Source organism: Oncorhynchus mykiss, chromosome 1 (assembly GCF_057628025.1).
Source record: "Oncorhynchus mykiss isolate SJ-2025 chromosome 1, ASM5762802v1, whole genome shotgun sequence".
Taxonomy (NCBI): Eukaryota; Metazoa; Chordata; class Actinopteri; order Salmoniformes; family Salmonidae; genus Oncorhynchus; species Oncorhynchus mykiss.
Genome location: NC_143022.1, coordinates 90,016,101 through 90,030,858, shown reverse-complemented (window position 1 = coordinate 90,030,858; position 14,758 = coordinate 90,016,101). Strand labels below are relative to the sequence as shown.

Here is a 14,758-nt window from a genome sequence, read left to right as displayed (position 1 = left end):
CATTACCATCTAACATCCTTTGCCATCTAACATCCATTACCATCTAACATCCTTTACCATCTAACATCCATTCCTTTACCATCTAACATCCATTACCATCTAACATCCATTCCATTACCATCTAACATCCTTTACCATCTAACATCCTTTACCATCTAACATCCATTACCATCTAACATCCATTCCTTTACCATCTAACATCCATTACCATCTAACATCCATTCTATTACCATCTAACATCCTTTACCATCTAACATCCATTCCTTTACCATCTAACATCCATTCCATTACCATCTAACATACATTACATCTAACATCCTTTACCATCTAACATCCATTACCATCTAACATCCTTTACTATATAACATCCATTACCATCTAACATCCATTACCATCTAACATCCTTTACCATCTAACATCCTTTACCATCTAACATCCCTTACCATCTAACATCCATTACCATCTAACATCCTTTACCATCTAACATCCCTTACCATCTAACATCCATTACCATCTAACATCCTTTACCATCTAACATCCTTTACCATCTAACATCCTTTACTATATAACATCCATTACCATCTAACATCCATTACCATCTAACATCCTTTACCATCTAACATTCATTACCATCTAACATCCATTACCATCTAACATCCTTTACCATCTAACATTCATTACCATCTAACATCCATTACCATCTAACATCCTTTACCATCTAACATCCTTTACTATGTAACATCCATTACCATCTAACATCCTTTACTATATAACATCCATTACCATCTAACATCCATTACCATCTAACATCCATTAATAATTTTTTTACATCCATTCTATAAAGTTGCAAAAAGAACATGACAACTTCACTCGGCTTCACTCATGTATAAAATTCATGTTTTCAATTTTAATACAAAAATAGGAACAAAAATAAAAAAATTATGAAATCTCTGTTTTTGAAAAGATGTGGTTAGATATTTAGAATAATTTATATTCATAAAATGATAAACTGGTGTGGTCTTGAGAGAACAATAATTAATTCCAAATACTCTTGCTCAAAGTGCAATGATACTCAGTTTTATTTGGTACCAAAGGAATGAGAAAAATATCTAGGATGATTAATGAATTCAACTCAGTGCATGACTGTGTCTGAAATGGCACCCTATTCCCTATATAGTGCGCTATTTCTGACCAGAGCCCTATGCGCCCTGGTCAAAAGTAGTGCACTGTATAGAGTGCATAGGGTGCTATTTCAGACACAGGCCATATGCGCCAAAATGTCTGATCTCGCATCGATAGAGGTACATTAACTTATGACTCAGCAAATTAGCTCAGCAGCTGAACATTGACTTATTGACACCAGTAGGACAACGTGTTCAACCAGCTGATGTAGAAGATAGGAATACAATGAAAAGGCTGTTAGCACAATACAGGATAACATCAGGATGAACATCAGGAATATCACAGCCCTTAATCTGGATACAACGGTCTTGCAGTAAAGCATATATTTTATTTGTCCTTTATTTAACCAGAAAAGACACATTGAGATGAACATCTCTTTTTCAAGTGATCCCTGGCCATCTAACACACAGAGACACATTGAGATTAACATCTCTTTTTCAAGTGATCCCTGGCCATCTAACACACAGAGACACATTGAGATTAACATCTCTTTTTCAAGTGATCCCTGGCCATCTAACAACACACAGAGACACATTGAGATTAACATCTCTTTTTCAAGTGATCCCTGGCCATCTAACACACAGAGACACATTGAGATTAACATCTCTTTTTCAAGTGATCCCTGGCCATCTAACAACACACAGAGACACATTGAGATTAACATCTCTTTTTCAAGTGATCCCTGGCCATCTAACAACACACAGAGACACATTGAGATGAACATCTCTTTTTCAAGTGATCCCTGGCCATCTAACACACAGAGACACATTGAGATGAACATCCCTTTTTCAAGTGATCCCTGGCCATCTAACACACAGAGACACATTGAGATTAACATCCCTTTTTCAAGTGATCCCTGGCCATCTAACACACAGAGACACATTGAGATTAACATCCCTTTTTCAAGTGATCCCTGGCCATCTAACAACACATTGTGGCAACACTTTGCCAACAGGTATAACACGTTATTACATTTACAATATCTTATGATACAGATTATAACATTATATTAGACATATTTAATTATGTATCTCTAATGTAGCACATGTTTAACTGATTCAAAATGTATTTAGTCGAGATCCGTATTTAGTCGTGATCAGTATTTAGTTGTGATCAGTATTTAGTCGTGATCAGTATTTAGTCGTGATCAGTATTTAGTCGTGATCAGTATTTCGTCGTGATCAGTATATAGTTGTGATCAGTATTTAGTCGTAATCAGTATTTAGTCGTGATCAGTATTTAGTCGTGATCAGTATTTAGTCGTGATCAGTATTTAGTTGTGATCAGTATTTAGTCGTGATCAGTATTTAGTTGTGATCAGTATTTAGTCGTGATCAGTATTTAGTCGTGATCAGTATTTAGTCGTGATCAGTATTTAGTCGTGATCAGTATTTAGTCGTGATCAGTATTTAGTTGTGATCAGTATTTAGTTGTGATCAGTATTTAGTTGTGATCAGTATTTAGTCGTGATCAGTATTTAGTTGTGATCAGTATTTAGTTGTGATCCGTATTTAGTCCACAGGAACAGTGGGAGCCCCAGTCAACCCCAGCATGTGTTTTATACCTACTAACCACAGGGTCAGTGGGAGCCCCAGTCAACCCCAGCATGTGTTTTATACCTACTAACCACAGGGTCAGTGGGAGCCCCAGTCAACCCCAGCATGTGTTTTATACCTACTAACCACAGGGTCAGTGGGAGCCCCAGTCAACCCCAGCATGTGTTTAATACCTACTAACCACAGGGTCAGTGGGAGCCCCAGTCAACCCCAGCATGTGTTTTATACCTACTAACCACAGGGTCAGTGGGAGCCCCAGTCAACCCCAGCATGTGTTTTATACCTACTAACCACAGGGTCAGTGGGAACCCCAGTCAACCCCAGCATGTGTTTTATACCTACTAACCACAGGGTCAGTGGGAGCCCCAGTCAACCCCAGCATGTGCTTTATACCTACTAACCACAGGGTCAGTGGGAGCCCCAGTCAACCCCAGCATGTGTTTTATACCTACTAACCACAGGGTCAGTGGGAGCCCCAGTCAACCCCAGCATGTGTTTAATACCTACTAACCACAGGGTCAGTGGGAACCCCAGTCAACCCCAGCATGTGCTTTAAACCTACTAACCACAGGGTCAGTGGGAGCCCCAGTCAACCCCAGCATGTGTTTTATACCTACTAACCACAGGGTCAGTGGGAGCCCCAGTCAACCCCAGCATGTGCTTTATACCTACTAACCACAGGGTCAGTGGGAGCCCCAGTCAACCCCAGCATGTGTTTTATACCTACTAACCACAGGGTCAGTGGGAGCCCCAGTCAACCCCAGCATGTGTTTAATACCTACTAACCACAGGGTCAGTGGGAGCCCCAGTCAACCCCAGCATGTGTTTAATACCTACTAACCACAGGGTCAGTGGGAGCCCCAGTCAACCCCAGCATGTGTTTAATACCTACTAACCACAGGGTCAGTGGGAGCCCCAGTCAACCCCAGCATGTGTTTAATACCTACTAACCACAGGGTCAGTGGGAGCCCCAGTCAACCCCAGCATGTGTTGTATACCTACTAACCACAGGGTCAGTGGGAGCCCCAGTCAACCCCAGCATGTGTTTAATACCTACTAACCACAGGGTCAGTGGGAGCCCCAGTCAACCCCAGCATGTGTTTTATACCTACTAACCACAGGGTCAGTGGGAGCCCCAGTCAACCCCAGCATGTGTTTTATACCTACTAACCACAGGGTCAGTGGGAGCCCCAGTCAACCCCAGCATGTGTTTAATACCTACTAACCACAGGGTCAGTGGGAGCCCCAGTCAACCCCAGCATGTGTTTTATACCTACTAACCACAGGGTCAGTGGGAACCCCAGTCAACCCCAGCATGTGTTTAATACCTACTAACCACAGGGTCAGTGGGAGCCCCAGTCAACCCCAGCATGTGTTTTATACCTACTAACCACAGGGTCAGTGGGAGCCCCAGTCAACCCCAGCATGTGTTTAATACCTACTAACCACAGGGTCAGTGGGAGCCCCAGTCAACCCCAGCATGTGTTTTATACCTACTAACCACAGGGTCAGTGGGAGCCCCAGTCAACCCCAGCATGTGTTTAATACCTACTAACCACAGGGTCAGTGGGAGTCCCAGTCAACCCCAGCATGTGTTTAATACCTACTAACCACAGGGTCAGTGGGAGCCCCAGTCAACCCCAGCATGTGTTTAATACCTACTAACCACAGGGTCAGTGGGAGCCCCAGTCAACCCCAGCATGTGTGTGAGGCTGTGAGCCTCAGAAGCCATAGAAATATAATTATTACTAGAATGGATAAGGGTAATTCCACGGTAACAAATCGGATATGCAAAGTTTGGTAATAGAATGAGGGCACCAACAACACAAACCGTCATTCTGTTACCAAACTTTTCATCTGCACTGTTCTTCAAGTAGATTTTCAGAGGAAATTGTTAAAAGTGGGTCTTGTGCATAGAGTTGTATGGTTTGTTTAACAGTGCAATCATTTGTTTTTGTTTGAAAGACATTTGAAAGTGAAAAATCGGAGTCTCGGCGTATCTCTATTACCTTGGGATTACCCATAAGCCCCCTCATGGGTATAGTCAATACGGCTGCCGGTCCACAAGTGACAGAAATGTTGACTTGAATGTGGCGTACCGTTCTAGTAATTACATTTCTATAGTACTAACCCTACTCAATACCTTAGCATGTGTACATGTTGACTTGAATGTGACGTACTGTTCTAGTAATTATATTTCTATAGTACTAACCATACTCAATACCCTAGCATGTGTACATGTTGACTTGAATGTGGCGTACCGTTCTAGTAATTACATTTCTATAGTACTAACCCTTCTCAGTACCCTAGCATGTGCACATGTTGACTTGAATGTGGCGTACCGTTCTAGTAATTACATTTCTATAGTACTAACCATACTCAGTACCCTAGCATGTGCACATGTTGACTTGAATGTGGCGTACTGTTCTAGTAATTACATTTCTATAGTACTAACCCTACTCAGTACCCTAGCATGTGTACATGTTGACTTGAATGTGGCGTACTGTTCTAGTAATTACATTTCTATAGTACTAACCCTACTCAGTACCCTAGCATGTGTATATGCCTCGGAAGCAGCATTCGGGTCAATTCCATTTCAATTCGAGTCAATACAGAAAGTAAACCAAATTCCAATTCCAATTTTTCCTCATGGAAAAGCATTAAAGAGAACTGGAATGTGAGGGAACTTTTTGAATTGACTGAAATGTAAATGGTATTGACCCAACCCTGCTCATAGGACAGTGGCTCTAGTCAGTAGCCAGTATGTGTAGTAAGACAGTAGACAGCTCTAGTCAGTAGCCAGTATGTGTAGTAAGACAGTAGACAGCTCTAGTCAGTAGCCAGTATGTGTAGTAAGACAGTAGACAGCTCTAGTCAGTAGCCAGTATGTGTAGTAAGACAGTAGACAGCTCTAGTCAGTAGCCAGTATGTGTAGTAAGACAGTAGACAGCTCTAGTCAGTAGCCAGTATGTGTAGTAAGACAGTAGACAGCTCTAGTCAGTAACCAGTATGTGTAGTAAGACAGTAGACAGCTCTAGTCAGTAGCCAGTATGTGTAGTAAGACAGTAGACAGCTCTAGTCAGTAGCCAGTATGTGTAGTAAGACAGTAGACAGCTCTAGTCAGTAGCCAGTATGTGTAGTAAGACAGTAGACAGCTCTAGTCAGTAACCAGTATGTGTAGTAAGACAGTAGACAGCTCTAGTCAGTAACCAGTATGTGTAGTAAGACAGTAGACAGCTCTAGTCAGTAGCCAGTATGTGTAGTAAGACAGTAGACAGCTCTAGTCAGTAACCAGTATGTGTAGTAAGACAGTAGACAGCTCTAGTCAGTAGCCAGTATGTGTAGTAAGACAGTAGACAGCTCTAGTCAGTAGCCAGTATGTGTAGTAAGACAGTAGACAGCTCTAGTCAGTAGCCAGTATGTGTAGTAAGACAGTAGACAGCTCTAGTCAGTAGCCAGTATGTGTAGTAAGACAGTAGACAGCTCTAGTCAGTAGCCAGTATGTGTAGTAAGACAGTAGACAGCTCTAGTCAGTAGCCAGTATGTGTAGTAAGACAGTAGACAGCTCTAGTCAGTAACCAGTATGTGTAGTAAGACAGTAGACAGCTCTAGTCAGTAGCCAGTATGTGTAGTAAGACAGTAGACAGCTCTAGTCAGTAGCCAGTATGTGTAGTAAGACAGTAGACAGCTCTAGTCAGTAGCCAGTATGTGTAGTAAGACAGTAGACAGCTCTAGTCAGTAACCAGTATGTGTAGTAAGACAGTAGACAGCTCTAGTCAGTAACCAGTATGTGTAGTAAGACAGTAGACAGCTCTAGTCAGTAGCCAGTATGTGTAGTAAGACAGTAGACAGCTCTAGTCAGTAGCCAGTATGTGTAGTAAGACAGTAGACAGCTCTAGTCAGTAACCAGTATGTGTAGTAAGACAGTAGACAGCTCTAGTCAGTAACCAGTATGTGTAGTAAGACAGTAGACAGCTCTAGTCAGTAACCAGTATGTGTAGTAAGACAGTAGACAGCTCTAGTCAGTAGCCATTATGTGTAGTAAGACAGTAGACAGCTCTAGTCAGTATGTGTAGTAAGACAGTAGACAGCTCTAGTCAGTAGCCAGTATGTGTAGTAAGACAGTAGACAGCTCTAGTCAGTAGCCAGTATGTGTAGTAAGACAGTAGACAGCTCTAGTCAGTAGCCAGTATGTGTAGTAAGACAGTAGACAGCTCTAGTCAGTATGTGTAGTAAGACAGTAGACAGCTCTAGTCAGTATGTGTAGTAAGACAGTAGACAGCTCTAGTCAGTAGCCAGTATGTGTAGTAAGACAGTAGACAGCTCTAGTCAGTATGTGTAGTAAGACAGTAGACAGCTCTAGTCAGTAGCCAGTATGTGTAGTAAGACAGTAGACAGCTCTAGTCAGTATGTGTAGTAAGACAGTAGACAGCTCTAGTCAGTATGTGTAGTAAGACAGTAGACAGCTATAGTCAGTATGTGTAGTAAGACAGTAGACAGCTCTAGTCAGTATGTGTAGTAAGACAGTAGACAGCTCTAGTCAGTATGTGTAGTAAGACAGTAGACAGCTCTAGTCAGTAGTCAGTATGTGTAGTAAGACAGTAGACAGCTCTAGTCAGTATGTGTAGTAAGACAGTAGACAGCTATAGTCAGTATGTGTAGTAAGACAGTAGACAGCTCTAGTCAGTATGTGTAGTAAGACAGTAGACAGCTCTAGTCAGTAGTCAGTATGTGTAGTAAGACAGTAGACAGCTCTAGTCAGTAGTCAGTATGTGTAGTAAGACAGTAGACAGCTCTAGTCAGTTACCAGTATGTGTAGTGAGACAGTAGACAGCTCTAGTCAGTATATGTAGTAAGACAGTAGACAGCTCTAGTCAGTATGTGTAGTAAGACAGTAGACAGCTCTAGTCAGTAGCCAGTATGTGTAGTAAGACAGTAGACAGCTCTAGTCAGTAGCCAGTATGTGTAGTAAGACAGTAGACAGCTCTAGTCAGTAGCCAGTATGTGTAGTAAGACAGTAGACAGCTCTAGTCAGTAGCCAGTATGTGTAGTAAGACAGTAGACAGCTCTAGTCAGTAGCCAGTATGTGTAGTAAGACAGTAGACAGCTCTAGTCAGTATGTGTAGTAAGACAGTAGACAGCTCTAGTCAGTAGCCAGTATGTGTAGTAAGACAGTAGACAGCTCTAGTCAGTATGTGTAGTAAGACAGTAGACAGCTCTAGTCAGTAGTCAGTATGTGTAGTAAGACAGTAGACAGCTCTAGTCAGTAGCCAGTATGTGTAGTAAGACAGTAGACAGCTCTAGTCAGTTACCAGTATGTGTAGTAAGACAGTAGACAGCTCTAGTCAGTAGCCAGTATGTGTAGTAAGACAGTAGACAGCTCTAGTCAGTAGCCAGTATGTGTAGTAAGACAGTAGACAGCTCTAGTCAGTAGCCAGTATGTGTAGTAAGACAGTAGACATCTCTAGTCAGTTACCAGTATGTGTAGTAAGACAGTAGACAGCTCTAGTCAGTAGCCAGTATGTGTAGTAAGACAGTAGACAGCTCTAGTCAGTAGCCAGTATGTGTAGTAAGACAGTAGACAGCTCTAGTCAGTAACCAGTATGTGTAGTAAGACAGTAGACAGCTCTAGTCAGTAGTCAGTATGTGTAGTAAGACAGTAGACAGCTCTAGTCAGTAACCAGTATGTGTAGTAAGACAGTAGACAGCTCTAGTCAGTAGCCAGTATGTGTAGTAAGACAGTAGACAGCTCTAGTCAGTAACCAGTATGTGTCGTAAGACAGTAGACAGCTCTAGTCAGTAGCCAGTATGTGTAGTAAGACAGTAGACAGCTCTAGTCAGTAGCCAGTATGTGTAGTAAGACAGTAGACAGCTCTAGTCAGTATGTGTAGTAAGACAGTAGACAGCTCTAGTCAGTAGCCAGTATGTGTAGTAAGACAGTAGACCGCTCTAGTCAGTTACCAGTATGTGTAGTAAGACAGTAGACAGCTCTAGTCAGTAGCCAGTATGTGTAGTAAGACAGTAGACAGCTCTAGTCAGTAACCAGTATGTGTAGTAAGACAGTAGACAGCTCTAGTCAGTAGCCAGTATGTGTAGTAAGACAGTAGACAGCTCTAGTCAGTAGCCAGTATGTGTAGTAAGACAGTAGACAGCTCTAGTCAGTAGCCAGTATGTGTAGTAAGACAGTAGACAGCTCTAGTCAGTAACCAGTATGTGTAGTAAGACAGTAGACAGCTCTAGCCAGTAGCCAGTATGTGTAGTAAGACAGTAGACAGCTCTAGTCAGTAGCCAGTATGTGTAGTAAGACAGTAGACAGCTCTAGTCAGTAGCCAGTATGTGTGCTAGCCAGGGAAGACCAGAGAGACCTGTTCACTCTTACAAAAAAGGCTTCCAAAAGGGTTCTGTGGCTGTAGCCCATAAGCTAACACTTTTTGGTTCCCGATAGTACTCTTTTGGGTTCCATGTAAAACCCTCTGTGGAAAGGGCTCTACATGGAACCCAAAGGGTTCAACCTGGAACCAAAATGGGTTCGTCAAAGGGTTCTCCTATGGGAACAACCGAATAACCATTTTTGGTTCTAGATAGCACCTACAGCCAGGGAGATGTCAGGTATCATTAGAATTCTGATTTCTCTCTCTCTAGCTGAGAGGGGGAAACTCTGCCCTTCCCCTCCACCCTCTCTCATATCTCCAGGGTATCAATTTCTCTATTGCTGTCAAATGATAAAGGTTTGCAGTAGCAAGGTGGTAGTGGTGGTGTGTTGAGGGGTCAGACACAGAATCCAAAGAGTTCAGAGTAGCAGGGTGGTAGTAGGTGGGAGGTGGGGATGGAGGGGGTCAGACACAGAATCCAAAGAGTTCAGAGTAGCAGGGTGGTAGTAGGTGGGAGGTGGGGATGGAGGGGGTCAGACACAGAATCCAAAGAGTGCAGATTGGCAGGGTGGTAGTAGGTGGGAGTTGGGGATGGAGGGGGTTAGACACAGAATCCAAAGAGTTCAGAGTAGCAGGGTGGTAGTAGGTGGGAGGTGGGGATGGAGGGGGTCAGACACAGAATCCAAAGAGTTCAGAGTGGCAGGGTGGTAGTAGGTGGGAGGTGGGGATGGAGGGGGTCAGACACAGAATCCAAAGAGTTCAGAGTGGCAGGGTGGTAGTAGGTGGGAGGTGAGGGGGTCAGACATAGAATCCAAAGAGTTCAGAGTGGCAGGGTGGTAGTAGGTGGGAGGTGAGGGGGTCAGACATAGAATCCAAAGAGTTCAGAGTGGCAGGGTGGTAGTAGGTGGGGATGGAGGGGGTTAGACACAGAATCCAAAGAGTTCAGAGTAGCAGGGTGGTAGTAGGGTGGTGTGGGGGGGTGGAGGAATTCGATAGAATCCAAAGAGTTCAGAGTAGCAGGGTGGTAGAAGGGTGGTGTGGGGGGATGGAGGAATTCGATAGAATCCAAAGAGTTCAGAGTAGCAGGGTGGTAGTAGGTGGGGGTGGAGGGGTCAGACAGAGAATCCAAAGAGTTCAGAGTGGCAATAGGGTGGTGTGGGGTGATGGAGGGGGTTAGACACAGAATCTGGCATCTGCGATGTGAGTAGCAAGGTCATCCTGTTATTTGCAGCGAGGGTTAAAGGTGATCATGGGCGAGCTTTGGGATGATCAACGCCAAGCTGCTCGTATGGATCCTTTCATTAGACGCACTATGAATAATTGACATCCTTTATAATACCAAACCTGTCTGTCTGTCTGTGTTTGTCTCTCTCTCTCTGTTTCTCTCACTCACTCAACTGGTGTTGTGGGGCTACGTCCCAAATTGAACCCTATTCCATATGAAGTGTACTACTCTTGACCAGGGCCCACAATGTAGGGAATAGGGTTCCATTTGGGACAGTCATGGTGTCAGTCACTCAGCGTGGATTACTATTTTTAATCCTAATTCCCAATTTGTATTAAATCTTTATTCCTCTGAGGCCTTTGGTTGAAAAGAGGAAGTGATCCCAAGAGGGGCTGTAGGCTACAGAGGGAACTACTGAGACAGTGTGGAGGTCTGGGAGAGTTACAGTATATCCTCTTCACATGAATGAGCTGAGCCTAACCGAGCCAGGCTGTACTGTGCTGGTTTGGTTACGGATCCACCACCTTAGTTGTTGGAAACGTGCAGGAATGGACAATGTGAAAGGAAGATATTAGAGTAAACACAGAAGGCCTACGGTTTGAGTGGCATGATAGTGTGAAAAGGGTATTAGAAGCCTACCTTTCTCACAGAGGAACCCAGATAAATGTCCATACTAGTACAGTAGCATACCACATAGAAAGCATGCCCAATACAAAGGGCTCGGAATTATCACGTTTCATTGGTAGCACTGGTTCTCCTATCTTCAAAAAGTTAGGAGCAACACGTCATTTTTAATTTGTAGGACTGGTTCTCCTATCTTAAAAATGTAGGAGCACCACATAATTTTTAATTGATTGAGACATAGTCTACATTGGGCCTATGTGAATCCTAATTCATTTTTAAGCACATCTCATGAAGAAAAAAAAATATTTTCCTTTCAGGAAGAAAATATCACTTGTTCTTTCTTTCTGTCCCACCAAACGTTTGCATTTACTGGTACCATTTAAGCTACCAGGTTGTTAGGGCGACATGGGCAAACAAATCTAATTGTGATTTGACTTGCGATATAGATCAAAACACTGGGGTAAACAGTTTGAATCCTCTTAATATAATGAACATTGTAATTCTATGGTTGGTGTTATTTGGCATGAAAACACATGAAAAAGCCAGGTAGGAGTTATGACAGGGTAGGAACCAAAGTGTTTGTCAGTGTTTCCCAGGGGACCCTAATCACATTTTAATAGAGATGTTATATTTTGACAAATATTTTAAATAATAGGCTACCTGATTCAGAACATGCCATAGCACAAACAATATGCTGATCACTACTGGTACCAGCCTGTATTAGATCTAACGTTTGCTTTGCCCCAGCTAGAGCATTTATTTAGCTAGTTTGCGATTAGCTTTATGCTAGGCACACGCTAGCTACCGTAACTAACGAATTAGCATTTTGCACAGAGCAAGATACACAAAATAATAGTATAACATAGAAAACATCTGGATTCACATGTAGAAGTAATGTGGAAAGCAGCATCATTCTTGTTTTGGTAGAGTGGATAAATTGACAGCATGCTGAGAGAATAAACAGCATGGAGGAGCTGTGTACTGCCTGCTTGAGTGACAGGAGGCGGGGCTTGGTGTGTGTGGTCAGAGAACAGGAAGCAAGCAGCCGCAGAGGGAGAGAGAGGACTCTGTGGCACTCGGAGGCCGCGGTAAAGCGAAGCTTAATCATTACAACAATTATTATCTGGGTGATTTGAATTCTAGGCGCACTGGTGTTCCCAAATTAAAATTCCAGGTCGCACAGAAAATTATTTATTTAGGAGCATATGCCACCAAAGTGGTTGCACTTTTAGTGCCAATACACTGCTTTATTCTATGTGTATACTACCTAGTGTAAATAGTATGTAACAGAATCATAGACCTACCTTTCTCACAGAAACGTCCAGTGAAGTGTAGGGGGCAGTCGCAGTAGAAGGACAAAGCTCCACTGGGCCTCTGCAGCTCATGGCAGGTCCCACCGTTAAGACAGAGGGCAGCATGGCAGACTGGTGGTGGTGGTGGCTGCATGGGAGCTGTTGGTGGCTGGGTAGGGGCTGGTGGTGGGGAATGGGTAGGAGCTGGTTGCCAGGGACGAGTAAGAGCTGGCAGTGGTGGCCGAGGGCGGGTAGTGGCTGTTTGCCAGGGCCGGGTAGGAATTGGCAGTAGTGGCCGGGTAGGCGCTGGTTGCCAGGGACGGGTGGGAGCTGGTTGCCAGGGACGGGTAGGCTCTGGACTTGGTTGCCAAGGACTGGTAGGAACTGGACTTGGTTGCCAGGGACGGGTAGGAACTGGACTTGGTTGCCTGGGACTGGTAGGAACGGGACTTGGTTGCCTGGGACGGGTAGGAACTGGTCTTGGTTGCCTGGGACTGGTAGGAACTGGTCTTGGTTGCCTGGGACTGGTAGGAACTGGACTTGGTTGCCTGGGACGGGTAGGAACTGGACTTGGTTGCCTGGGACGGGTAGGAACTGGACTTGGTTGCCAGGGACTGGTAGGAACTTGTTTTGGTTGCCAGGGACGGGGAGGAACTGGACTTGGTTGCCTGGGACGGGTAGGAACTGGTCTTGGTTGCCAGGGACTGGTAGGAACTGGTCTTGGTTGCCAGGGACTGAAGGGAGCCAGTTGCCAGGGACTGGAGGGAGCCGGTTGCCAGGGACTGGAGGGAGCCGGTTGCCAGGGACTGGTAGGAGCCAGTTGCCAGGGGCGGGTAGGAACTGGTGGTGGTCGGGAGGATGGTGGCTGGGTCCATACAGATGTGTTGACTCCTGCTGAACCTTGACCTCTCAGAGTGGTGGATATGGTGGTCCAATCATATGGACTTCCAGTAAAGGCATCTGGGGTACCTGGTGGGGCCCATCGGGACCTGGAATAGTATTCATAGAATACAATAACTCACCAAAAGAAAGGAAGACTTTACATGAAGTATACATTATAAAGGACTGTAACTCTATAAGTAGGTTAGAAACGGTTCATTATTTGTTTCTAGTTTATATATCTACAATAAACAGTTGAAATGGTGTGCTTGTCACAGCCTCTTGCCAAGGAATACTGAGCTTAAGGCTGCACTGGCAGTATTAACAGTACTACTCAAAAGCTGTACATATCTTCATGTAAAACGTTACCAGAAAATCAATTGGCATTGACCAGTAGAGTGAAAAACAGTTTTGTAAGGGCTCACACGGTAGCACTCTGTTGAATCCAAATATAGATTTAACACAGCAAATACATAATGCAGTGATATCAATAAAAACAACCACGACCACTGTCCTGAAAATAGGCTTTGTGATAAACAACTCCTAACTGTCTGTATACAGGCCCTCCATGATACACGTGTTAATCATGTGATGAAGGTCAGTGTTTTCTGCCTCCTAGTAACAGGCATCATAATACATTCATGGTTTAACTGCAGCGATCCCACAGGAACCACAATCAATTCATTACTTACACAATGGGCAGATATTTAGGAATCTCAACATATAGGATGAGTCACAAAAGGCAGCCTATTCCCTATATAGTGCACAATGGCATAACCCTATGAGCTCTGGTCAAAAGTAGGCTAGTGCACTAAATAGGGAACATAGTATCATTTGGGACAAGCCCTAATTTAATCCACACACAGGGATCAGCAAGGGTTTTTTACACAGTGTGTTGATTTTAGATTCCCATTAGGTAAGGCAAAGGCAAAGGGGGATACCTACTCAGTTGTTCAACTGAATGCATTCAACTGAAATGTGTCTTCGCATTTAACCCAACCCCTCTGAATCAGAGAGGTGCAGGAGTCATTTAACCCAACCCCTCTGAATCAGAGAGGTGCAGGAGTCATTTAACCCAACCCCTCTGAATCAGAGAGGTGCAGGAGTCATTTAACCCAATCCCTCTGAATCAGAGGTGAAGGAGTCATTTAACCCAACCCCTCTGAATCAGAGGTGAAGGAGTCATTTAACCCAACCCCTCTGAATCAGAGAGGTGCAGGAGTCATTTAACCCAATCCCTCTGAATCAGAGGTGAAGGAGTCATTTAACCCAACCCCTCTGAATCAGAGGTGAAGGAGTCATTTAACCCAACCCCTCTGAGTCAGAGGTGAAGGAGTCATTTAACGCAACCCCTCTGAGTCAGAGGTGAAGGAGTCATTTAACCCAACCCCTCTGAGTCAGAGGTGAAGGAGTCATTTAACCCAACCCCTCTGAGTCAGAGGTGAAGGAGTCATTTAACCCAACCCCTCTGAGTCAGAGGTGAAGGAGTCATTTAACCCAACCCCTCTGAGTCAGAGGTGAAGGAGTCATTTAACCCAACCCCTCTGAGTCAGAGGTGAAGGAGTCATTTAACCCAACCCCTCTGAGTCAGAGGTGAAGGAGTCATTTAACCCAATCCCTCTGAGTCAG

General features: G+C 44.0%; 1 protein-coding gene across 1 annotated transcript in view; it reads right to left on the bottom strand.

Moving 5' to 3' along the window:
* The window catches only part of eys (EGF-like photoreceptor maintenance factor), a 193,233-nt gene extending 180,000 nt beyond the window's left edge, over positions 1 to 13,233 (bottom strand). The window contains exon 1 of the mRNA XM_090181729.1: positions 12,263 to 13,233. Within this exon, the coding sequence (XP_090037855.1) occupies positions 12,263 to 12,404 (142 nt within the window). The 5' untranslated portion in view covers positions 12,405 to 13,233. The remainder of the gene's footprint in view (positions 1 to 12,262) is intronic.
* Positions 13,234 to 14,758: the final 1,525 nt, after the last annotated feature.